A 25,705-nucleotide genomic window follows, 5' to 3' on the forward strand; every position below is an offset into this window, starting at 1 on the left:
GGTAGGGGTGTTCACAATGGTCACCTTTCGTTTAAATAATAAAAAAAAACCTTTGTCCCAACCCCTGTCACTTTTTTCAGCCGGGTCTGCATGAACAGTGCATCCGGAAAAGTATTCTCAGTGCTTCACTTTTTCCACATTTTGTTATGTTAGAGCCTTATTCCAAAATAGTTTAAACTCATTATTTTTCTCAAAACTCTACAAACAATACCCCATAATGACAACGTGAAAGAGGTTTAGATGAAATCTTTGCAAATTTATTAAAAATAAAAAAACTAAACAAATTCCATGTACAGTACATAAGTATTCACAGCCTTTGCTCAATACTTTGGTGAAGCTCCTTTGGCACCAATTACAGCCTCAAGTCTTTTTGAGTATGATGCTACAAGCTTGGCACACCTATTTTTGGGCAGTTTCTCCCATTCTTCTTTGCAGGACCTCTCAAGCTCCATCGGGTTAGATGGGGAGCGTCGGTGCACAGCCATTTTCAGATCTCTCCAGAGATGTTCAATCGGGTTCAAGTCTGGGCTCTGGCTGGCCCCACAAGAACATTCACAAGGTTGTCATGTAGCCACTCCTTTGTTATCTTGGCTGTGTGCTTAGGGTCGTTGTCCTGTTGGAAGATGAACCCTTGCCCCAGTCTGAGGTCCAGAGCGCTCTGGAGCAGGTTTTTTTCAAGGATGTCTCTGTACATTGCTACATTCATCTTTCCCTCGATCCTGACTAGTCTCCCAGTTCCTGCCGCTGAAAAACACCCCCGCAGCATGATGCTGCCACCACCATGCATCACTGTAGGGATGGTACTGGTCAGGTGATGAGCGGTGCCTGGTTTCCCCTAGACATGACGTTTGCCATTCAGGCCAAAGAGTTCAATCTTTATTTCATCAGACCAGAGAATTTTGTTTCTCATGGTCTGGGAGTCCTTTAGGTCCTCTCTGGCAAACTCCAGGTGGGCTGTCATGTGCTTTTAACTGAGGAGTGGCTTCCGTCTGGCCACTCTACCATACAGGCCTGATTGGTGGAGTGCTGAAGAGACGGTTGCTCTTCTGGAAGGTTCTCCTCTCTCCACAGAGAAATGCTGGAGCTCTGTCAGAGTGATCATCAGGTTCTTGGTCACCTCCCTGACTAAGGTCTTTCTCCCTGATCGCTCAGTTTGGCCGGTCGGCCCGCTCTAGGAGTCCTGGTGGTTCCAAACTTCCTCCATTTATATCTGATGGACTGTGTTCATTGGGACCGTCAATGCTGTAGAAATGTTTCTGTACCCTTCCCCAGATCTGTGCCTCCATACAATCCTGTCTCAAAGGTCTACAGACAATTCCTTGGACTTCATGGCTTGGTTTGTGTTCTGACATGCACTGTTAACTGTAGGACCCTATATAGACAGGTGTGTGCCTTTCCAAATCATGTCCAATCATCTGAATTTACCACAGGTGGACTCAAGTTGTAGAGATATCTCACGGATGATCAGTGGAAATAGGATACATCTGAGCTCAACTTTGAGTTTTATGGCAAAAGCTGTGAATACTTATGTATATATAATTTATTTGTTTTTTATTTTTAATAAATCTGCAAAGATTTCAAATTTTGAGGAAAATAATGAATGTAATCCATTTTGGAATAAGGCTGTAACATAACAAAATGTGGAAAAAGTAAAGCGCTGTAAATACTTTCCAGATAAACTGTCCATCAAGTCCATAGGCTGGACTTGATGGACTTGTGCCTTTTTTCAACCTCACCTACTATGTAACTGTATATATTGTATATACTGTATATGGAGCAAAGTCTAAATAATGGATATGTGAAATTAAAAACAAAAGCATATGTAGAATATCATTAAATTAATAGCATTATCATCATACAATAACTTTTTGTCATATTTGTCCTTTAAACAAAACTTTTTTTCTGTACCACTCACTGAAATGGCGCACATTTTCTATTTTTTTTTGTTTAACTTTGTTTAACTTTGACAAAGCATTGAAGACACATGTAAGTGAATAAAATGATTTTGCGCTATTCCATTCTATGTGATTAAATAAACAATGTGATATAGATGTGAAATCTTAGCCCCCTTTCACACGAGGCGGACTCCGTTTCTACGGAGCCTGCCTCGGTCCGCCGGCTCAGCGGGAGATCTGTCCGTTGATCTCCGCTGAGTCGGCGGATGACAGGTCCCTCTCTGCTCACTGAGCGGGGAGGGGCTTGTCAGGCGCCGCTGCCGCCTATGGAGGGATCAGACGAAAACGGACAGCATGTCCGTTTTCGTCAGATCTCACCCGATCCGCCAGCGATGGACCTGGACTTAGGGCCATCCGTCTGCTTTTAGCGGATCGGATCGGGTCGGATGTCAGCGGACATGTCTCCGCTGACATCCGACGCTCCATAGAGTAACATGGAGCGTCCATTCAGGTCCGCCGTCAAAACTGACAGGCGGACCTGAACGGTCCAATCGTGTGAAAGGGGCCTTACAATAAAAAAAGTCCAGTGATGGTATGAATCAATAAAGAAAATCAACTCCCAATTTAATAATATAATGATCTAAATATAAACACTGTGATCAATGTGCAGTCCTTCAATGAATAGATCCAATAACCTTCTTAATAAAGCTTCAGAGTTTATGCGCCGCCACCAACACCTCAGTGCTCACAGAACTCTCACCTCTAATCCACAGAATGTAAGCCTTGAGTATAATTAAGGACAAGCTATTCCCTCATGCTGGAAAACTCCTCCGCAGATCCTCTCTCAGAGGGTCCAGGACCATGTGTTGGGGTAAGGTAAACAGACAAGCCTCCAATAGTGCATTAATGTAACCAAACCAATTTATTTAAAAGTATAAAATATCCTTACATCTAAGCACAGTTAAAAGCATTTCAAACAGCAAAAACAGTGGCGTTTCCACCACTCACATCACGTCCGGTCCGCCGCGTCTTACGGCCATGCCCTATGCGTTACATCATGTCACGTGACTTCTTCAGGGGACTCAACGTGATGTGACATAACGCTGTTTTTGCTGTTTGAAGAACTTTTAACTGTGCTTAGATGTAAGCATATTTTATACTTTTAAATAAATTGGTTTGGTTACGTTAATGCACTATTGGAGGCTTGTCTGTTTACCTTACCCCAACACATGGTCCTGGACCCTCTGAGAGAGGATGTGCGGAGGAGTTTTCCGGCATGAGGGAATAGCTTGTGCTTAATAATACTCAAGGCTTACTATCTGTGGATATGAGGTGAGAGTTCTGTGAGCACTGAGGTGTTGGTGGTGGCGCATAGACTCTCTGAAGTTTTATTAAGAAGGTTATTGGATCCATTCATTGAAGGACTGCACATTGATCACAGTGTTTATATTTGGATCACAGTCATTATTGGATGATAATATTATTGAATTGGGAATTGATTATTTTTATTGATTCATAACCATCACTGGACTTTTTTTTTTTAAGATTTCAGTTTACATTTATATCACATTGTTTATTTAATCACATAGAATGGAATAGCGCAAAATCATTTTATTCACTTACTTATGCACATGTATTTGTGAAATCACTAGGTTTTGCAGCAATTCTGGGTATCCAATTAGGATTTATTGTTATCACATTCACTATATAATAGCGCAGAGGATCACTATACTATATTCATTGAAGACACATGACCTTAATCATACTTACATGTGGCCTGTGACAGTGAAGGGGCTGCCTGGCTGCAGGAACTGCTGACTGTCACTATTGTTACATTGTAGACTCTTCCTGGTAATAATCCAGTAAAATTTACTTGCGTCATGTTAGGTTGTATTGTGCCAGTCTGCATTGTGTTATTGACATATTCTGTTATAGTGACGGTATAATTAGACACTTTTCCTTGTGGTGCGGTCCAGCTCACAAACAGAGAATTCACCGATGTGTTACTGCTCGCTGCGGCACCGACAGCTTGTCTGGGAACTAAGAGGAAAAATAATTTTTATTAGTGAAAAAGGTACACATACAGATCTTATTATAAAGGGGGCAGGGGTTCTACAACAAATATGAAGGGCTGGGGGGGGGATCCTGCCCATAGCAGCATCATCTGTGTTGGAAGAATAGGGAGCAAAGACCTTGAATCTCTGAATGTGGGTGATCTAGACTGTAAGGGGGGATTTACTAAAACCGGAGAGTACAAAATCTGGTGTAGATGTGCATATTAGCCAATCAGCTTCTAACTTCAGCTTGTTCAATTACGCTTTGCCATACGTTTTTGCGGTGCATACTAGCACTTTATGGCATAAACCTCCTTGGGGCACATAAATGAATGTGGTGGCATTTACAGTGCCTTGCAAAAGTATTCACCCCCTTGGCCTTTTATCTATTTTGTTAAATTACAGCCTTTAGTTAAATGTTTTTTTTTTTAATCTGAATTATATGTGATGGATCAGAACACAATAGTCTAAGTCGGTGAAGTAAAATTAGACAAATATATACATAAAACTATTTTTCAGAAATAAAAAACTGATAATTGGCATGTGCGTATGTATTCACCCCCTTTGTTATGAAGCCCATAAAAAGCTCTGGTGCAACCAATTACCTTCAGAAGTCACATAATTAGTGAAATGATGTCCACCTGTGTGCAATCTAAGTGTCACATGATCTGTCATTACATATACACACCTTTTTGAAAGGCCCCAGAGGCTGCAATACCTAAGCAAGAGGCACCACTAACCAAACACTGACATGAAGACCAAGGAACTCTCCAAACAAGTAAGGGACAATGTTGTTGAGAAGTACAAGTCAGGGTTAGGTTATAAAAAAACATCCAAATCTTTGATGATCCCTAGGAGCACCATCAAATATATCATAACCAAATGGAAAGAACATGGCATAACAGCAAACCTGCCAAGAGACGGCCACACACCAAAACTCACGGACCGGGCAAGGAGGGCATTAATCAGAGAGGTAGCACAGAGACCTAAGGTAACCCTGGAGGAGCTGCAGAGTTCCACAGCAGAGACTGGAGTATCTGTACATAGGACCACAATAAGCCGTACGCTCCATAGAGTTGGGCTTTATGGCAAAGTGGCCAGAAGAAAGCCATTACTTTCAGCAAAAAAAAAATGGCACGTTATGAGTTTGCGAAAAGGCATGTGGGAGACTCCCAAAATATATGGAGGAAGGTGCTCTGGTCTGATGAGACTAAAATTGAACTTTTTGGCCATCAAAGAAAACGCTATGTCTGGGGCAAACCCAACACATCACATCACCCAAAGAACACCATCCCCACCGTGAAACATGGTGGTGTCAGTATCATGCTGTGGGGATGTTTTTCAGCAGTCGGGACTGGGAAACTGGTCAAAGTTGAGGGAAAGATGGATGGTGCTAAATACAGGAATATTCTTGAGCAAAACCTGTACCACTCTGTGTGTGATTTGAGGCTAGGACGGAGGTTCACCTTCCAGCTGGACAATGTCCCCAAACACACTGCTAAAGCAACACTTGAGTGGTTTAAGGGGAAACATGTAAATGTGTTGGAATGGCCTAGTCAAAGCCCAGACCTCAATCCAATAGAAAATCTCTGGTCAGACTTAAAGATTGCTGTTCACAAGCGCAAACCATCCAACTTGAAGGAGCTGGAGCAGTTTTGCAAGGAGGAATGGGCAAAAATCCCAGTGGTAAGATGTGGCAAGCTCATAGAGACTTATCCAAAGCAACTTGGAGCTGTGATAGCCGCAAAAGGCGGCTCTACAAAGTATTGACTTTAGGGGGGAGAATAGTTATGCACATTGACTTTTTCTGTTATTTTGTCCTATTTGTTTGCTTCTTCAAAGTTGTGGACATGTTCTGTAAATTAAGTGATGCAAATCCTCAAACAATCCATGTTAATTCCAGGTTGTGAGGCAACAAAACACGAAAAATGCCAAGGGGGGTGAATACTTTTGCAAGGCACTGTAACCAGTTTCTGCCTGCACTATAGCCGAAAGATGGCTACAGCGCAGCTCTTTGGTTCTTGGAGGATGCCCATTGATGTCTTTTCACATATGCGCCCCCGGGTCGCGCATTGGGCACGCTCTGTTACCTCCGTGTCCTTTGGAAAAAGCTGATCACTGATAGTGGTAAAGGGCCAATCTCAGCAGCCCTTTACCATGTGATCAGCTGTGTCCAATCACAGCTGGTCACATGTAAACAGACTTGCTAGTTATCAGCATTGCTTTCCTCACGCACTGTCACTGTGTGAGGAAAGGAGAGCCAATAGTTGGTAAGTCTGACAGGGCACAGTGAGAATATTGTTTACACTGATTATCAGTGCAGCCCCATCAGTGAAGGTTATCAGTGCCCATCAGTGCAGCCTATCAGTGCCCAAATATGCCCATCAGTGCAGCCTCATCAGCGCACAACAGTGAAGAAGAAAAATTGCTTATTTGCAAAATTTTATTACAGAAACAAGGAAAAACTTTTTTTTTTTAAATGTGTTCGCTTGTTTAGCAAAAAAAAAAAACCACAGTGGTGAATAAATACCACCAGAAGGAAGTTCTATCTGTCTCCAAAGAATTTATAAAAATTTCATATGGGTACAGCGCAATTGTCATTCAAAGTGTGACAGCGCTGAAAGCTGAAAACTGGCTTGGGCAGGAAGGCAGTGAAAATGCCCGGTATTGCAGTGGTTAATACCTCTTTAATGATTACAGAGATGCATGAATTTGTGTCCTTAAAGTGATTGTAAAGGTTCGTTTTTTTTTTTTTTAATAACAAACATGTCATACTTACCTCTTCTTTGCAAGGGTTTTGCACAGAGTAGCCCTGATCCTCCTCCTCTGGGGTCCCCCGGCGGTGCTCCTCCTCTTTATCGGGTGCCCCCACAGAGAAGCAAAGGAAATGCCGCTCCACAAGCTCCGCGAACAATGGTTCAGAAAAAACATCCACCCTTAATGAGTTTCAGGTTGATGACTATCAGGTGCAGACTGTGCACAAGTCTGTATGAACAAGAAAATCCCGGACTGCTGCACTCTGAAAAACGATCATCTATATTCCATATTTAATCCATGATAAAAACAGCAAAAGTCATCCACTCAGACAGGAGGTAGCAACAGCTAACTAGTTTCGCATACAAAGATGCTTACTCATAGCTAAAGTGTGAATAAACACAATTACAAATATATAGATAAAACAATCAGAAAAACCACCAATAGAAAAGCTAGTGGCAATTAATCAATTAAATGAATAGACAATAATAGGTTAAAAAGGACACATCTGTATTGGAATCACACAGCCCCAGACATTTAGCTATTGGGATATAACGTACTTGAAACAACATGAATATAAACATATATCAACGTACATGAAAAAGCAAAAATCAACCCAAAATATTTTAGTGAATGTATAGTATAGGAATTCCAATGTAATAAACCCCAGGAAAACTAGGATGTTTCTTCTTGACTAGCAATTGAGCCCTAAGCAATGTGATTAACCCCAGGAAAGCTAGGATGTTATTTCTCAACTAGCATTAAAGCCATAAGCAGTCTCACTCCTCCTGCTGCAATACTATGGTTATAAGCCAATTAACTGGGCAGGAATAGACTAGCATTAAAGACGTAGACAGACTTGTTCTTCCTACCATAACTTTATAACCATAGATGAATTAACTGGGTAAACGGGTCCTGCCTTTTCCTTTCTTTTTTATTTTTTAGGTTACGTATTAAAGTGCACTGCACCTGCGTAATATTTAGACCAAAGTTGAAAGCCAGATTAAATTTAACTAAACATAAATAATCTGATGTTTAAGACATAAGGCAGTCTCACTACTACTGCTGCAACACTACAGCCACAAACCAAACAGCTGAACAAAGGGGTTCTAGCTTCTAATCATTATACAGCAAAAGCTATGTTAAAAAGCCTACCAACTTTTAATTACTACACAAGCGAAACTAAATCTATTTGTCGGGCTTAAAAGTCTTAAGAAAATAAAAAACTATCTGTAACAGATACTCAAAATTTAAGGCCAGGAAAACCGTATAAATGTAAATTTGTGAGTCCTGACATACACTAGGGAATTTGCGCATAACACTGGTGAAGCCTGTCCAACAGAAGGGTAACTACAAAGATCCACCACTTCAGGAATATAGTTGCAGTTAGACAAAGTCTCACTCAGTCTGCTGAAAAAACAGAACCCGTTCTTGGTAGGGACAATAGTGTGAGAAGGTATATATAACTCATATCCCCAGATAACAACACCATTACTTCACAATTACATACACCATTAGAAAATCGCCAAAAATAAAAAGAAACCAAACAAAAAGGGAAAAAAGCAACCAATAAACAGCCAAAAAACGGACCAAAAATACCCTAAAGATGGCATAAGATTTGACAATAATTAACTTCTTCCAAATAAGATGAAATAAGATTCTATCCTGGAGTATGTAAGACAATGTATATGAGAACTAAAAAAACGGGACAAAGGACTCTCTCTACATGCTAAATTTAACCATACAGAGAAGCATGCAACCTTGGATCCTGGATAATAAAACTTATGCCGCGTACACACGGTCGGACTTTACGGCGGACTTTGCCCGGCGGATTTTTCGACGTACTTTCCGACGGACTTTGTGAATGAACGGACTTGCCTACACACAATCCACCAAAGTCCGTCGAATTCGTACGTGATGATGTACGACCGGACTAAAACAAGGAAGTTCATAGCCAGTAGCCAATAGCTGCCCTAGCGTGCCTTTTTGTCCGTCGAACTAGCATACAGACGAGCGGACTTTTCGACCGGACTCGATTTCAACGGATAAATTTTAAACAAGTTTAAAATCTAAGTCCGTCCAACTTTTGAGAAAACAAAGTCCGCTGGAGCCCACACACATCGAATTGTCCGACGAAATCCAGTCCGCCGGGCAAAGTCCGCCGTAAAGTCCGCTCGTGTGTACACGGCATAATTCCCTTTATACACTGTCAAGGGAATCAGAGACGGCTCTAGGCTTTGTGAGGCCTTAGGCAAAACTTAGACATGAGGCCCCCTGATGCCCTTGAGCTATGCAGCAGGCCTTCCCAGATTGAGATCCTCGTGGGATGGATGGGAGGGGTGACGTGCGCGGATGCAACATTACTCCTCATTGGCTGGCAGGCAGAACTTCAGGAGTCTTAGATTACCCGAGAGGTGAGTGTAACAGATATCTTAACGTTGCCTGCACACAGCGGCATTAAGATCTCCTATCACCTTTAACCACTTGCTTACTGGGCACTTAAACCCCCCTCCTGTCCAGACCAATTTTCAGCTTTTAGCGCTGTCGCACTTTGAATGACAATTGCGCGGTCATACAACACTGTACCCAAATGAAATTTTTTTCCCACAAATAGAGCTTTCTTTTGATGGTATTTGATCACCTCTGCGTTTTTTATTTTTTGTTAAAAAAATTGAAAAAGACAGAATTTAAAAAAAAAAAATTATATTTTTTTTATATTTTGTTATAAATTTTTGCAAACAGGTAATTTTTCTCTTTCGTTGATGTCCGCTGATGAGGTGGCAGTGATGGGCACCGATAGGTGGCAGTGATGGGCACTGATGGGTGGCGGTGATGGGCACTGATGGGTGGCAGTGTTGGGCATTGATTGGGCACTGATTGATGGCAGCACTGCTAGGTGGCACTGATAGGTGGCACTTGTGGGCATTGTTGGTGGCACTTGTGGGCATTGATAGGTGGCACTTGTGGGCACTGTGGGCACTGGCAGGTGGCAATGACAAATGGCACTTGGAGGCACAGATGAGGCATCTGTGCCTCCTTCCTCTTCGGGACCGATGTCCCTTTCACATAAGCCTGCGATCGGCTTTTTTTTCCTCCTCACGCTGTCAGCGTGAGGAGAAAACGAAACCGATCACCGAGTTTTGTTTACATCATGTGATCAGCTGTCATTGGCTGACAGCTGATCACATGGTAAGGGGCCGGGACCAGCCCCTTACTCGGATCTGTGATCATCCGAGTCTCCGTGACTCGGTGATCACAGCGCGCACGCCGCGCGCCCTGCAGGGTGCGCGCGGTGCGCGTGCACAGGGGAGGACGTCCCATGATGGCCTCCCGGAGATTGAGGTCCGCGCTGTAGCCGTCATTCGGCTATGGCCCGGACCTCAAGTGGTTAAAATAAAGTGCTGCAAATCAGATGTTCGGCATGCTTAAGTGAGACAGGGCTCTTAATGCTGCCTGAGCACAGCAGTGTTAAGGTCCCCTGTCAATCAAAACGGGGTAATGTGTGTAGCACTACCCCTGAAGGAGCCGCCTGGTAATTTCGGGTTCCCTGTTCTGCACCTCAACTCCAAGAACACCATCAGCCCCTCTTACACACCTGGTTGATTGAATCACTACAGATATATAGTACCTTTCACCTTACTGTAGGATATAGGCAATAAACGGTTACACGCGTCCTTAGTGGTAGACACTATTTGTCTATAATTAAAAACTTGCATAAATGACAAAAAGTGCAGTTCAAAAAGCAGAGTAGATCTGCCCTCAGGTTACAAAGGTAAACAAATATATCTATAAAAGCAGCTCTATATCAATAGCAGAAAAATCAATACGAGAATGGGTAAATCAATATTTAGCAACATAAATGTACGTCTAAACGTGTCTAAAGGAATAGCAGTTTCCTAGTGGTTTTCGAGTGCACTTGAAGAAATAAAAGAAGGTGGGGTTCCCCTTTAAATGGCAACAACAAACTTCACAGGGCTGGTGCAAGGATTTTTGTTTACTTATCTCCGGTCCAAGAAGTGACGTCACACAGGGGAGGGCTGGCAGCTTGTCCAGTCAAGTCATTGAACCACCGAATCAGCTCATCCATGCCCACCTGGTTTTTCAATGCAGCCTCACCAGTGCTGCCTCATCAGTGCCCATCAATGCAGCCTCATCACTGCCCATCAATGCAGCCTCACCAGTGTCCATAAATGCAGGCTCACCAGAGTTGTAGTTTCCTCTGAGCTGCTCGGGAGCTTGATCGCAGACTACAACTACCGGAATGCAACAGCGGCTGGCTGGGCCACTGGCCCAACTTCCTACAGAAGAAAAAAAAAGGCAGCGACCTCTCGCTGTTTTCAACATAGGTTAGGGTGGCCTAGGGGGCAATTGCCACTCTGCCACCCAGCCCAGCCCACCCCTGACGTCATACATGACACTTCCCGGTCTGTGTACTGGAGGGTGGCTGAGTGGACGAAGGTCTGCTGAGCTTTCGCTGCCCTTCCCAGTGCCACCCACCATGGCAGCACTGGGCCCGCAGGTGGGACAGTGGTGCCCGGTAAATCTGGTGAAGGGAGTTGCACAGCGTGGCAGTGGTGGAAGTGATAGGCGGCTTCACAGCCACTTGTAACACTTTCCACATGAAAGGCGACAGTCGACTTTACTAAAGTACACACACTCCCAGCTGCTATAGGGGCTGGGAGTGTGTAAAAAAAAAACATTCAGCACTGTAAAAATCTGAATCCCCAGCCAGTGGCTGAGAATTAGGATTTTACTGCCCCCCATCCTGGCGCCCTGAGCTGTCGGCTTAAGCCGCCATATGGTAGTGCCGGCCATAACCCTGGGGCCGCTACAGTTATAGGGCAATCTATAGGCTCAGTTCACACCAGTGTGCTGTGGGACCTCACATGTGATTCGCACCACACTGCAGTGCAATTTACATGTGAAGTCTGTGCTATGCGATTTCAGCCATACAGATAGTATGGGTGAATTTGCATCACATTTGGACCAAAGTCGTGCAGGACCTTTTTTTGGTCCGGACCAGAATCGGATCGCATGGGTGTTCACACCCATGCGATCCGATTCATGTCTGAATTGACAGTTCGCACTGCGATATGTAAACCAATCTGGGGGTGTCATTAACTTTGTATTGACACTCCCAGCAGTTCACATAAGGCAGTGTGAACCGCCTGCGAGTCAGGTGCGATGCGGGAATCCAAAGTGGATTCGCAGGGTTCTCACATCACACCAGTGTGAACAGAGTGCTGGTTCACACTGCAGCGATGCGGGAACCCTGCGGATCCACTGCAGGTTCCCGCATCGCATGTCTCCTGGTGGCAGTTCACACTGCCCTATGCGAACTGCTGGGAATTAAAAGTTAATGACACCCCCAAATCGTTTTGCATATCGCAGTGCGAACTGCAAATTCGGACAGGAATCGGATCGCATGGGTGTGAACACCCATGCGATCCGATTCTACTGCGGATCAGAAAAGGGGTCTTGTGCGAGTTTGGTCCAAATGAAATGCAAATTCAGCCATACTATCTGTATGGCTGAAATCGCATCACACATAGATCGCACGTGATTTGCACTGCAGTGTGGTACAAATCACATCCGATGTCGGACATCGCTACAGTGTGAACAATCCTAAATCTTTATCTCTAATCATTGGTGCACGTTGCAGCTGTGACTAGGGTCTGCAGGCAGTATTAGGGCCAAAGAATAACAGGGTGGACAGTTCCTATGGATGGCAGTAAATAATGGCCGACCGGCCCTCTTATCAGACCAGAGATACAGCAACAATGGTTCCTCTGATCAGGAGTCAGCTCATTCTGGGTTGCCTGTGGCGACTCCGCTGGGTAGCGCCCAGATCTGTATTCTAGAAATAACTTCATGCCTTTTTTCACAAGGGATGGTGCTAGGCTATGTGGCTTTCTCTCTGGTGGCGCAGCACAGCGGGGTTCTCTCTCTCTAATGGAGTCCTATCAGCACTGTCCTCTTACTCTGTAGTCCTTCTCGGACCCGCACCTGTCATTTGCCAGCGGCCAGCGGGGAGAGCAAGCACGATGGGGATCCACGGGACCGTCTACACATATTAGGCAAATTAGGCGGCCTGCGAGGCCCCTGTGATCACAAGGCCTAAGGCGATCGCCTAATTTGCCTAATTGGAGAGCCGCCTCTGAAGGGAATAAACTAAAAAGTTGTGCCCCCCTATAGACTGCAACGGTGTGCTAATCCCCAAAGTCTCACTCCGCTTGCTGAAAAACAGAAAAGAGGATAGGGGAAAAAAGTTTAACCCCTTTCATATTCAAACAATGTATAAACGATGTGGTGCTACAGTATGCTAATCAACAGAGTCTCGCTCCATTTACTGGAACGTTAACTCCTATCCCTTGCAGATAACCTATAACCAATATAAAGAGTACTAATAGGTGAACTGTTAAGGGATAATTTTAGGGGAATTAGAGCATACGTGACCGCTTCCTGCTGTGTCATGGATAAACAGGCTCACATAGATCCATAGCCTTCTATTATTATTAACACTAGACAGATAAAGGTTGTCACAATGTGTCTGAAAAATGTCTCATAGTGGAATCAGTGAGAGCTACAAATAAATAAAGAAATAAACAATTAATTTAGAGACTATACCTGACTAGAAGCTGCAGAACGAAGTGACCCATGGTTAAAGGCTACATTACTATGCAATCTACCACAGAATTGATACTAGAAGAGTTAGCTACTGATGTATGTATGTAGAATGTCTTAACATTAAACTGTATACAGACTCAAAACACCTCATGGAAGAATATGTATTTTTAATTTCTGGTTATTAATTTTTAATTTTTAATTTGTAGGCTACCAAAACTAGGCTAGACTAAATTGTGTGCTACATAAATAACAGAAATTGATTGATAGAAATGGGAAACATCCCATTCAAAATTCAAGCCAAGCGGGAGTCAAGTGTTTAAAATAAAAATCCACCGAACTTCTCGCTTGCATAATAAATTAAATTTGTCACCTCCTCTAGGTGGTTTTAAAATTTTATCTACAGCTTGAATAGAAAAACTCGAAGTGTTTTTATTATGACAGTCATTCCAGTGCCGTGCAACACTGGTATTGTGGTTCTTCTCTATATCGTAGAGATGATCGTACAATCGATCTTTCAATCTACGTATTGTCCTGCCCACATACTGTACAGAGCATGTGGTGCACGTAATAGCATAAATCACATAGCGAGTGTTGCAATTGGCGTGAGAATGAATCTTATGATATTTGCCTGTTGATGTGGAAATAATGGTATCTCCACCTTTGATGAATGGACAATAAGAGCAATTATGCGTTCCACATTTAAAAGTACCCTTAAACTGCAACCAGTTGTTTATGCTAGTTTTACTTGAGAAAAGGCTAGGTGACAACAAACTACCAAGAGATGGTGCCCTCCTAGACACCGTACGTAGTGAAAGTAGGGCTACCATAGGTTCTATTTCTACCATTTTGTTTTCTTTTCTTTTCTCGATTTTTCTTCTAACAGTTTGTCTCTTGGTGTACTAGATGCTATGGTCAAACCCCTATTAATCATAGACGCTGAATAGCCTCTCTCTTTGAACCTAGATGTCATATTAATGGCTTCGGAGTCAAAATCAGACCTCCTACTACAGAATCTCCTTAACCTCAGAAACTGGCCAACCGGGATACTGCGAATAGTATGACCCGGGTGGCTAGAGTCAGCACTCAAAATTGTGTTCCCTGCGATAGGTTTCCTAATTAGATTAGAGACAATTTCATTTCCAGTTCCTGTAAGCGTGACATCCAAAAACTCAATCTTATGGGGATCCAAATTGCCAGTAAATCTCAAATTAAGATCATTGTCATTTAAATATTCAAGCCACGATTCTAGCTTAATGTGGGGGTCAGAAACAATAAACAATAAATCATCAATGAACCTGCAAAAGAAAACAGTATCACCACGGCGGGGACTATCAGCACCAAAAATGCGGAGCCTTTCCCACCACCCCAAATAGAGATTCGCCAGGGATGGCGAGAATTTAGAATTTATTTTCTTAAGGCTTTAAGCGCTTGGGATAAGCGCGAAACGCGTTAGCTGATTGCCTGTACTTTCTGCCACAGTGCTTTGTATGCTGTATGCTCAAGAATTTATTACAATAAACAACTTTTGAAATACATCTTCCTGGAGTGCGGCTGTCCGGATTTTCTCATTTTCCTTAGTAAAAAACAAGTTGTCATGGAGCATGGTAAATGAACGCCTTTCAGCGATTTTACATGACAAACGAGCCCTATTTGATAAGATCTGGGAACACCGGATCAAATACTTGTCTGACCCCTCGTGAGATCTCAGGGACTGACCGAGTTAATTTTAGGAAGTGACCTTCCTTCCCTCTCTGATGCTGTTTTCTTCTTATTTTCATTCTTCTCCTTTTCTTCTCCTGGAATAGTCTATGGTCTTGGTTCCCCCCCCCCTCTTCTGCATGGAGAGTAGTGGAGGGACGGGGAAATCAAGGGATATTCATAGTTATCTTTCAGACTACGGAAATGTTATCTGGTTGTGTTTTCATTTTACCCTTTTTTTTCTTGAATTGGAGCAATAAGCAGTAACAGATGTGCAGACCAGAAGACAATAATTTTACTTTTCTAGAAAGGCACACTGTATAATAATAATATTGGTTGTTGTGAATGCTGCAAATGTGAATAAGAACTACTTGCAGAAACTCCAATACACAAAGCAAAGAGTGTTTGTTGGCTTTTAGGACTGACTTTTTCAGTTTGGCAATACTTACGGGTGCAATCAGTTATAGGCACGGAGTCTGATTCAGTGGAGTTACAGGCAGATACTGTATATATCAGGAATGTATAGGTCTCTCCTGCTGTCAGATATCCTATTGTAGCCGATGTACTGTTCACGATTGTATTATTTATCAGTGTAGATGATGAGGTTACATTGGTCTGCACCCTGTAGGTGTATGAGCTCTGATACTCGTCTGGTTGTGTCCAGGTCAGGGACGTAGAATTGGTAGTTTTGGCAACAATCTGCGGTAATTTCACAGATAATGGTTCTGCGGATAAGGGAACATATTATTAATAACCAGAGTAAGAATCGTTTCATTCAGAGTGTGATATTGAAGTTACAATGATAATAATAAATCGTGATCAACATAAAAACATTTCCAAAGAGAAGAGTTATCGATCAATAAAACTAGCAGTTAAAAGTAGTATGGGAACGTTTTTTTCTTCTGAGAACTATACCTACCTAGGTGGATGTAGCATCGGTCCCTCTCCGCCTCTAATACTGAGAATCAAATGATCAAACACAGCCGATCGCTCGGTTCTCAGTGCTCCATGAGCAGAGAGCTGGTGACTTTCTGGCAGTAACACCAAGGCTTTCACACAAAGGAAGCAATACAAAGAGAACAGGAGACTTTCTCATACAAGTAGATGGTACAGCAGCTACATATCAGGAATATGGAATGTTGGGTTTACATATTCTTTACCAAAAGGCCTTGTTGCAGAAATTGCAAGTGATTTGAAACTCATTCACTGTGTGACTGGCTAGCCAGCTCCTATTCAGCAGAGAAAACAAATGGAGAGATTTGTAACTGCTACAATTCTCTGCTACATAGTTACTAGTGTGACCTGGCCCTGGAGAGCAACTACAAACCTACTAATTGAAATACAAATGAAAATATGAAATGGCAAGAAAGTTAAAGTATAACTAAAGGCAAAATTTTTTTCTTTTTAGTTTTGGATAGAGTAGAGATGGATTACAACACCTATTAGGCCCCTTTCACACTTATACGACTTCAAAGTCGCGCGATTTTACTGCGATTTTGCGGCCGCGATTTGGGAGCAGTATTACTTTGTATGACTTTGCCACAACTTTGACATTAACCATTCTCAGCTTGTGCTTACAAAGTAGTGCTGAAATCGTGTCTATATTATTCAGGTACGATTTGCATGCTACTTGAGGGTTTAACATTAAGGTCTATGGAGTACAAATCGTATGGAAGTTTGACCAAAGTAGTGCAGGGACTACTTTGAAGTCAGCACGACTTAAAGTCGTGCCAATATGAATGGTAGTCATTGAAAATCATGGAGAATGACTTGTCATACGATTTTGCAGTACAAAATCGTGGGACAAGTTGTATAAGTGTGAAAGGGGCCTTAGGTTTTTATTGCTGTCTGTGCCCCCCATTGGGGTGATTCATCCTCTCTATTTGTCCTGTTTACCTTTATCATCGAAAGTGAAAGTAAAAGAAAACCCTAATTTTGGATTGCCCCCAGAAAAGTAATAGAGGGGAAATCTTCCAATAGGGACACTAGTTCTGGTCACCTGGAGGTCCCCAAGGAATTCCCCTAATTTGCAGGTATTTTATCTCACTTCCTGTTTTGGCAGGAAGGAAGTGAAAGTAAATCTCCCTAATGGGATGAAAATGGCAAAAAATAAACTGACAGGGGTTATAACCCTCCATAACTCTATCCAAAAAGGAAAAAAAGTTCTGCCTATAGTTCTACTTTAAGGTGGGTAGAGAGTCCAATGTCCAGACCATACAGCCTTCAGAAATGTCTTCACATCTTCACATCCCAGGCACTTAAAAAAGATGAGCTGTTCACCAAATCACTAAAAGTTACTCCCAATGTCTCCCTTTATCTCAATCTCAATGAGAGAGCAAAACAATACAGTATATGCAATACACATGTAATCTAATATCTACCACCATCAGAAATGATCCAATTTATTCTATAGGGAAAAGGGAAAAAAATCTGTATCTCATAGCAACCAAATAGAATTGATCTTTCTGAACAGACTTCATTAAACTGAAACATGATTGGTTGGTATGGATTTTAAACTTTGCACTTTTTCACAAATTGATCCCCAGTGGGGTTGATTTACTAAAGGCAAATAGACTGTGTACTTGCACTCTGAAAATGCAGTTGCTCCGATCATTTGCAAGCAAAAATTATTTTTTTTTTTTTTATTTTCCTTGCATGTGATTGGGTATTCTTTGCATAGTGAAGTTTAACTCATTTACTAAGCTCTGAAGCAACTGCACTTGCAGAGTGAAACTGCACTTTGCAAAGTGCACATTCTGTTTGCCTTTAGTAAATCAACAACTATGAGTCTTTGACTTACTAAAGGCCATTAGACTGTTCACTTTGCAAAGTGCAAGTGCAGTTGCTCCAGAGCTTAGTAAATTAGGTAAAGCTTCACTTTGCAGGGAATACCCAATTGCCTACATGGAAAATAAAAAAACAGCATTGTTTGCTTGCACATGATTGGATGATGGAAGTCAGCAGAGCTTCTGCTCATTTACTAAGCTCTGGAGCAACTGCTCTTGCAGAGTGCACAGCCTTTTTGCCTTTAGTAAATCTACCCCAGTGTGTCTGTGCCAACACCTTACAATAAGGGCGAATTCACACATGGTGCGTTGACAGACGTTTTATTGCATGTCGCCGCAAGGACACTCAGAAAACAATTGATTTCTGTGTGTCCCATTTACACTGCAGCACAACCCAGAGCTGGGCTGCAGGGTGCTGTGATAACATCCAGACATGCAGCATCTCCCCGTTCTGCCTAGCGACAGTGTCACTGGATCTCTGCTCCCTGTCATCGGAGCAGAGATCAGTGACGTCACATACACAGCCCATCCCCCCTACAGTTAGAATCACTCCCCTAGGACATACTTAACCCCTCCCCGCCCCCTAGTGGTTAACCCCTTCACTGCCAGTGTCATTTACACAGGAACCAATGCATTTTTATAGCACTGATTGCTGTATAAATGACAATGGTCCCAAAAATGTGTCAAAAATGTCTGACATGTCCGCCATAACTTTGCCGTCACAATAAAAATCGCTGATTGCCGCCATTACTAGTAAAAAAAATTATTAATAAAAATGCCATAAAACTATCCCCTATTTAGTAAACGCTATAACTTTTGCGCAAATCAATCAATAAACGCTTATTGTGATTTTTCTTAACCAAAAAATATGTAGAAGAATACGTATCGGCCTAAACTGAGGAAAAAAATGTTTTTTTAAATATTTTTTGGGGATATTTATTATAGCAAAAAGTGAAAAAAAATTATGTGTTTTTTTCAAAATTGCCGCTATTATTTTGTTTATAGCGCAAAAAATAAAAATCGCAGAGGTGATCAAATACCACCAAAAGAAAGCTCTATTTGTGGGGAAAAAAGGACGCCAATCTTGTTTGCGCATTCGTCAGTTAAAGCGACACAGTGCCGAATCGCAAAAAGTGCTCTGGTCAGGAAGGGGGTAAATTCTTCCGGGGCTGAAGCGGTTAAATGACTTTTTTTTTTATTATTGCATTTTAGTGTAAATATGAGATCTGAGGTCTTTTTGACCCCGTAATTCTTTTTTCTATTACAAGGGATGTTTACATTCCTTGTAATAGGAATAAAAGTGACACATTTTTTTTTAAAACAGTGTAAAAATAAATAAAATCATGTAAAATAAATAATAAAAATAATACATTTTTTTTTAAAAACCCCCGTCCCGACGAGCTCGCGCGCAGAAGCGAACGCATACGTGAGTAGCGCCTGCATATGAAAACGGTGGTCAAACCACACATGTGAGGTATCGCCGCGACCGGTAGAGCGAGAGCAATAATTCTAGCCCTAGACCTCCTCTGTAACGCAAAACATGCAACCTGTAGAATTTTTTAAATGTCGCCTATGGAGATTTTTGAGGGTAAAAGTTTGACGTCATTCCACGAGCGGGCGCAATTTTGAAGCATGACATGTTGGATATCAATTTACTTGGCGTAACTTTATATTTCACAATATAAAAAAAAATTGGGCTAACTTTACTGTTGTCTTATTTTTTAATCAAAAAAAGTGCGCTTATAAGACTGCTGCGCAAATACGGTGCAAAAAAAAGTATTGCATTGACTGCCATTTTATTCTCTAGGGTGTTAGAAAAAAAAACAATATATAATGTTTGGGGGTTCTAAGTAATTTTCTAGCAACAAAACCTGTTTTAAACATGTAAACACCTAAAATCCAAAACGAGGCTGGTCCTTTAAAGTGGAGTTCCACCCAAAAGTGGAACTTCCGCTCATCGGATTCCCCCCCCCCCCCTCCGGTGTCACATTTGGCACCTTTCAGGGGGGAGGGGGTGCAGATACCTGTATATTACAGGTATTTGCACCCACTTCCGGCATAGATATCCGCAGAATCTGCGGTTATTTACGCCACTTCCTGTCCCCCCCCCCCCCGCTGTCTGCTGGGAAACACACGGGTCCCAGAGACAGCAGGGACCATCCGTATTGCGCTGCGCGACTCACGCATACGCAGTAGGGAACCGGGAAGTGAAGCCACAAGCCTTCACTTCCTGATTCCCTCACCAAAGATGGAGGCGGCAGCACCCGAGGACCGAGAGACGGTTCGGCCTCGGGTGCCGACATCGCGGACGCCCTGGAAAGGTAAGTGTCCATGTTTTAAAAGTCAGCAGCTGCAGTATTTGTAGCTGCTGACTTTTAAAAAAAAATTTGGGCGGAGCTCCGCTTTAAGTGGTTAAGAGTGTACCAACTATTAGGAGGGTTATCCCTTCTGGGTTTGCCTTGATCCTCCCAAACCCTCCTTTGTTTAGTTAAATTCGTTTAATTTGTTTTCGTAATTCACTTTGTTTATTCGAACCAATTCGAATTTTCCGAATTCGGTCAAACTGCACTCAATTCAACCGAATTTGAAAAATTTGAATCAATTTAAATTCCATTAGAATTGCATTCAAATGCAAATCAAATTTCATTTGAATTGCTTTCAAGTTGAATTCCATTAGAAATTGAATTTATTCTGTTTGAAATTTAAATTTAGGAAGATGGCTATATTCTTTCTAATCCATTATATTCTATTGTTTGTTCTATTCTATTCTTTTATTTTCTGTTCTATTCTTTTCTTTTCCATTATATTCAATTAAAATTCAAATTTATTCTATTCAAAATTTGAATTTTGGAAAACGGTTTTTGTTATATTCTTTCTTTTCTATTCTTTTTTAATTGTTTATTTTATTCTATTCGGTCCTTTTTTTTCTATTTTATTCTTCTATTTTCTATTCTATTTTCTGTTCTATTCTATTCTTTTCTATTCAAATTCAAATTTATTCTATTAGAAATTTGAATTTCGGAAGATGGCTATATTCATTCTATTCTAGTCTATTGTCTTCTTTTCTATTGTAGTCTATTCTATTCTTTTATTTTCTTTCCTATTCTAATCTATTATTTTCTATTCTATTCAAATTTATTCTGTTCAATTTGGGAAATGGTTATATTCTTTCTATTCTTTTCTATTGTTTTTTACATTCTATTCTATTCTTTTATTTTCTATTCTATTCCATTCCTTTATTTTCTATTCTTTTATATTCTATTCCTTTATTTTCTATTCTATTTTATTCTCTTCGGAAATTCAAATTTGATTTGAAAACTATTCAAATTCAATCTGAAAACGATTCAAAATTTGAATATTGTTTCATTTTGTTATTTCGGATTTGTTTAAATTTGTTACTATTGTAATTGAGAAAACAAGAAAAATACTGCGCTACAGCTAAATCAATAGAAACCCCCAAAAAAGCAGCAGTTTAACAGTGAGATGTGCACCAAAAATGTCAAAAAGAAAAAACCGCGCTAAATTGCCTAAAAAATACTGATGAAATGATCATGCAATCATATCCCAAGAACTCCTCTTGGGAAATTCATAAACCATATAATAATCAAGAATGTTGTCCATACATATAAATGTGAATCAAACAGTAGTGTCCATAAGATTACATGGGAATCCTTATATATATGATGTTATCAGAAACAGTCCCAGAGGAAAACCCATAGATGAACACAACAAAAATCGGTGGTGAAGATGGAAAAGACACCCCACTCCGTGAACCGCCACCACACAGATTTTGCGCTTACCACAAAGCAAGCATAAAGTAGCCTGTAATCCGTCTCAACATAGGAGATCCAGCTGGTGTATACTGACTGCAAGCAATGTGGCTAGGAAGATACCGCAGGGACCCCAAACACTTGTCTCAGAGGCATGTAAATGAAAGAAAACTGGCCATAGTGTAAATCTGGCAGGATAATTTATTAAAAAGAGGTAGAAAACTTACATAACAACATATAAAAACAGCAAAACGCCGGCCGGCATAGCGAGCACCTGTCCACAGTAGGATGGCAATGACGTCAGAGCGTCAACCTCCCGACGTACGTTTCACCACAAATGGCGTCGTCTGGGGAACGGTTTTCTTTCATTTACATGCCTCTGAGACAAGTGTTTGGGGTCCCTGCGGTATCTTCCTAGCCACATTGCTTGCAGTCAGTATACACCAGCTGGATCTCCTGTGTTGAGACGGATTACAGGCTACTTTATGCTTGCTTTGTAGTAAGCGCAAAATCTGTGTGGTGGCGGATCACAGAGTGGGGTGTCTTTTCCATCTTCACCACCGATTTTTGTTGTGTTCATCTATGGGTTTTCCTCTGGGACTGTTTCTGATAACATCATATATATAAGGATTCCCATGTAATCTTATGGACACTACTGTTTGATTCACATTTATATGTATGGACAACATTCTTGCTTATTATATGGTTTATGAATTTCCCAAGAGGAGTTCTTGGGATATGATTGCATGATCATTTCATCAGTATTTTTTAGGCAATTTAGCGCGTTTTTTTCTTTTTATTATTGTAATTGAGAACTTCGGATACATCCTAATTTCTGAATAACGAAAAATGTGTCTGAATTTCAATTTGGTACGAAATGAACTGCACATTTCTACTTTATGTTTACAGTGATTGATAAATTATTTACAGCATTTGCCAGACACAATGAAGTTGGACAAAAAGCAGATCAATCTTAAACTGCATAGGGTGTTCTTAACACTAATGCCCCGTACATACGGTCGGACATTCCGACAACAAAATCCTAGGATTTTTTCCGACGGATGTTGGCTCAAACTTGTCTTGCATACACACGGTCACACAAAGTTGTCGGAAAATCTGATCATTCTGAACGCGGTGACGTAAAACACATACGCCAGGACTATAAACGGGGCAGTAGCCAATAGCTTTCATCTCTTTATTTATTCTGAGCATGCGTGGCACTTTGTGCGTCGGATTTGTGTACACGCGATCGGAAATTCCGACAACGGATTTTGTTGTCGGAAAATTTTATAGCCTGCTCTCAAACTTTGTGTGTCGGAAAATCCGATGGAAAATGTGTGATGGAGCCCACACACGGTCGGAATTTCCGACAACAAGGTTCTATCACACATTTTCCGTCGGAGAATCCGACCGTGTGTACGGGGCATTAGAGTGGTGAGGATGTGGAGTTCCCTTCCACAGTTGGTGGTTTCAGCAGTACAGTGTAGATAAATTTGTGTTTCTTAGTGAACACAATGTACTAGAATATTTGTAAAAGGTACTGATATAAATACACCCACATTCAGGGCAAACTGGAGGGAGCTGATATGTTCCCTCTGTTTCTTCTGCGATCGCTGGCTCCGGCGCTGTGAGTGGCCGGAGCCACAATGACGTCACTCCCACGAATATACGCGGGAGGCCTCCGTTCCGGCAGGATACGCCGGACCTGCAGAGCGCATGCGCGGCTGACATCAGCGGCTGCATGCAGGGTCAATATCTCCTAAACCTGCACAGTTTAGGAGATATTCTTTTTACCTACAGCTAAGCCTTATTATAGGCCTTATTATAGGCTTACCTGTAGGTAAAAATGTCCAAGCAGGGGATACAACCATTTTAACCAAAAACTATGAAGTCAATTAAAAAATGTAAGCTGCAATGGACTAGTGAACACGTGTTTAATAAAAAAAAAAATAGTTATATGTAAATCAGAAAATTCAGATCAACTTTATCTGATACACCTTGGCAAAACAATAAGTACTTTTGAAGGGACACTCTCTTCCCAAACTGACAGAAGTATTTTCATGGTGTCCCCACCACAGAGATAAGATCAGGACTGCGGCTGTACTCACCTGTGCAGGTAGTTAGTGACACCGGATCAGATTCAGTGACATTATCAGCAGCTCTTGTATATATCAGGAATGTATATGTTTGTCCCGAGATCAGATTTTCTATTGTAGCTGATTGATTGGTCACTATTATATTATTTGCTATTGAAGATGGTGATGTGACATTTGTCTGCACTCTGTATGTGTAAGAACTCTGAGATTCGTTCGGTGCGCTCCAATATAAGGACACAGACGTTGAAGTCACATTAAAGTATTGTGGCTGGTTCACAGGATATGGTTCTAGAAAGTGGAATACACACATGTGAGCTTAACATAAAAGAGAGAAAAACACTTAAATGACATTGAAGGAGATACAAACTAATAGTATCAGTGTAAGACAGGCTAGAAATGGGTCAGTATTTTTTCTGTTCAACCAGCGGGTTGAATAAAAAAGACTGACCCGATTCTCCCATCCACACACTTGATATGAATGGGGGCGCCCTCCCCGTTCAGTAATTGTATTCTGACAATTGGGAAATTTCCCCACCATCAGAATACACTGATCAGCATTTCAGGCCATAACCTGCAGTGCTGATTGAGCAGGGAAAATACAACAGGGAGGTTGTACAGAAGTGGATCGGTGGAACGTTTTCTCTAAAACCACAGGAGCCATACATGGATCGAAAATTCAGCTGGTCACTGCTGAACCAGACAAAATTTGGATACATGTTGTGGCTTAAAGGGTCTTCCTTGACTTCTGGGTAATTTCCAATTTTAGATGGCAGGAATGTAAATGATTCAACCACCGGATTTTCAAAGCACTAAAAAACTTGTATTTATTTTTAATTACTTTTTTATATTATATATACTCCATCTACTCCGCTCCTCTTCCTCTCTCTGTTGGGGTACCCCAAGTCTCTGTCCTTGGGCCCCTCCTATTCTCTCTCTATACCTCTTCCCTGGGCCAGTTGATAACCTCTTATGGCTTCCAATATCACCTCTACGCCGATGACACCCAGATCTATCTCTCCACTGCTCAACTGACTCCCTCGATCTCCTCACGGATCTCAAACTTACTGAATGACATTTCGGTATAGATGTCACACCACTTTCTCAAAATCAATCTTTCTAAAACTGAGCTTGTTATATTTCCTCCCCCCCCCCCATGACTTTACTATTAAGGTCAACAGCACAACCATTGGTCCCTCCACACATGCCAGGGTGCTGGGTGTAATCCTTGACTCTGACCTCTCCTTTAGCCCCCACATCCAATCACTGGCTAAATCTTGCCGCCTTAACCTCCGCAACATCTCCAGAATTCGACCCTTCCTGACTAATGACACCACAAAGCAACTTATTCACTCCTTGATTATTTACCACCTTGACTACTGCAACTCTCTCCTTAATGTCCTACACTTACACAGGCTATCCCCCCTTCAGTCTATTATGAATGCTGCTGCTAGACTAATACACCTCACTAACCGATCCGTGACTGCTGCTCCTCTCTGCCAATCCCGTCACTGGCTCCCCCTCCCCCACCGTATAAAACTCAAAATGCTAACCATAACATACAAGGCCATTCACAACATCGCCCCCATCTACATCACCAACCTTATCTGCAGATATCGCCAAATCGTCCTCTCTGCTCCTCCCAGGACCTCCTGCTCTCTAGCTCCCTTGTTACCTCCTCTCATGCTCACCTTCAGGACTTCTCCAGAGCCTCTCCCATCCTCTGGAACTCCCTGCCCCAGTATATGCAATCAGCCCCTAACCATTCCACCTTTAAGAGATCCCTGAAAACTCACTTATTCAGGAAAGCCTATCCCACACCCACCTAACAACTCCATCAAATCATTCCCCGCATCTATTACCTTTTGTACCACTCCCTCCCTTTAGAATGTAAGCTCTACAAGCTGGGTCCTCCTGTCCCTTCTGTATTGAACTGTACTGTAATTGTGCTCTCCCCCCTCTACATTGTAAAGCGCTGCGTAAATTGTTGGCACTATATAAATCATGTATTAAAATAATAATAACATA

The 25,705-nt window shown here is 41.8% G+C and overlaps 1 protein-coding gene across 1 annotated transcript in view; it reads right to left on the reverse strand.

The window, feature by feature from the left end:
• LOC141111935 (receptor-type tyrosine-protein phosphatase beta-like) overlaps positions 1-25,705 on the reverse strand; it is a 337,059-nt gene that overhangs the window by 243,119 nt on the left and 68,235 nt on the right. The window contains exons 4-6 of the mRNA XM_073604158.1: positions 23,693-23,968; positions 15,478-15,753; positions 3,666-3,935 (exon numbers count right to left, since the gene is read on the reverse strand). Of these exons, the coding sequence (XP_073460259.1) occupies positions 3,666-3,935; positions 15,478-15,753; positions 23,693-23,968 (822 nt within the window). The remainder of the gene's footprint in view (positions 1-3,665; positions 3,936-15,477; positions 15,754-23,692; positions 23,969-25,705) is intronic.

This window comes from Aquarana catesbeiana, linkage group LG11, assembly GCF_042186555.1.
Source record: "Aquarana catesbeiana isolate 2022-GZ linkage group LG11, ASM4218655v1, whole genome shotgun sequence".
Lineage (NCBI taxonomy): Eukaryota > Metazoa > Chordata > Amphibia > Anura > Ranidae > Aquarana > Aquarana catesbeiana.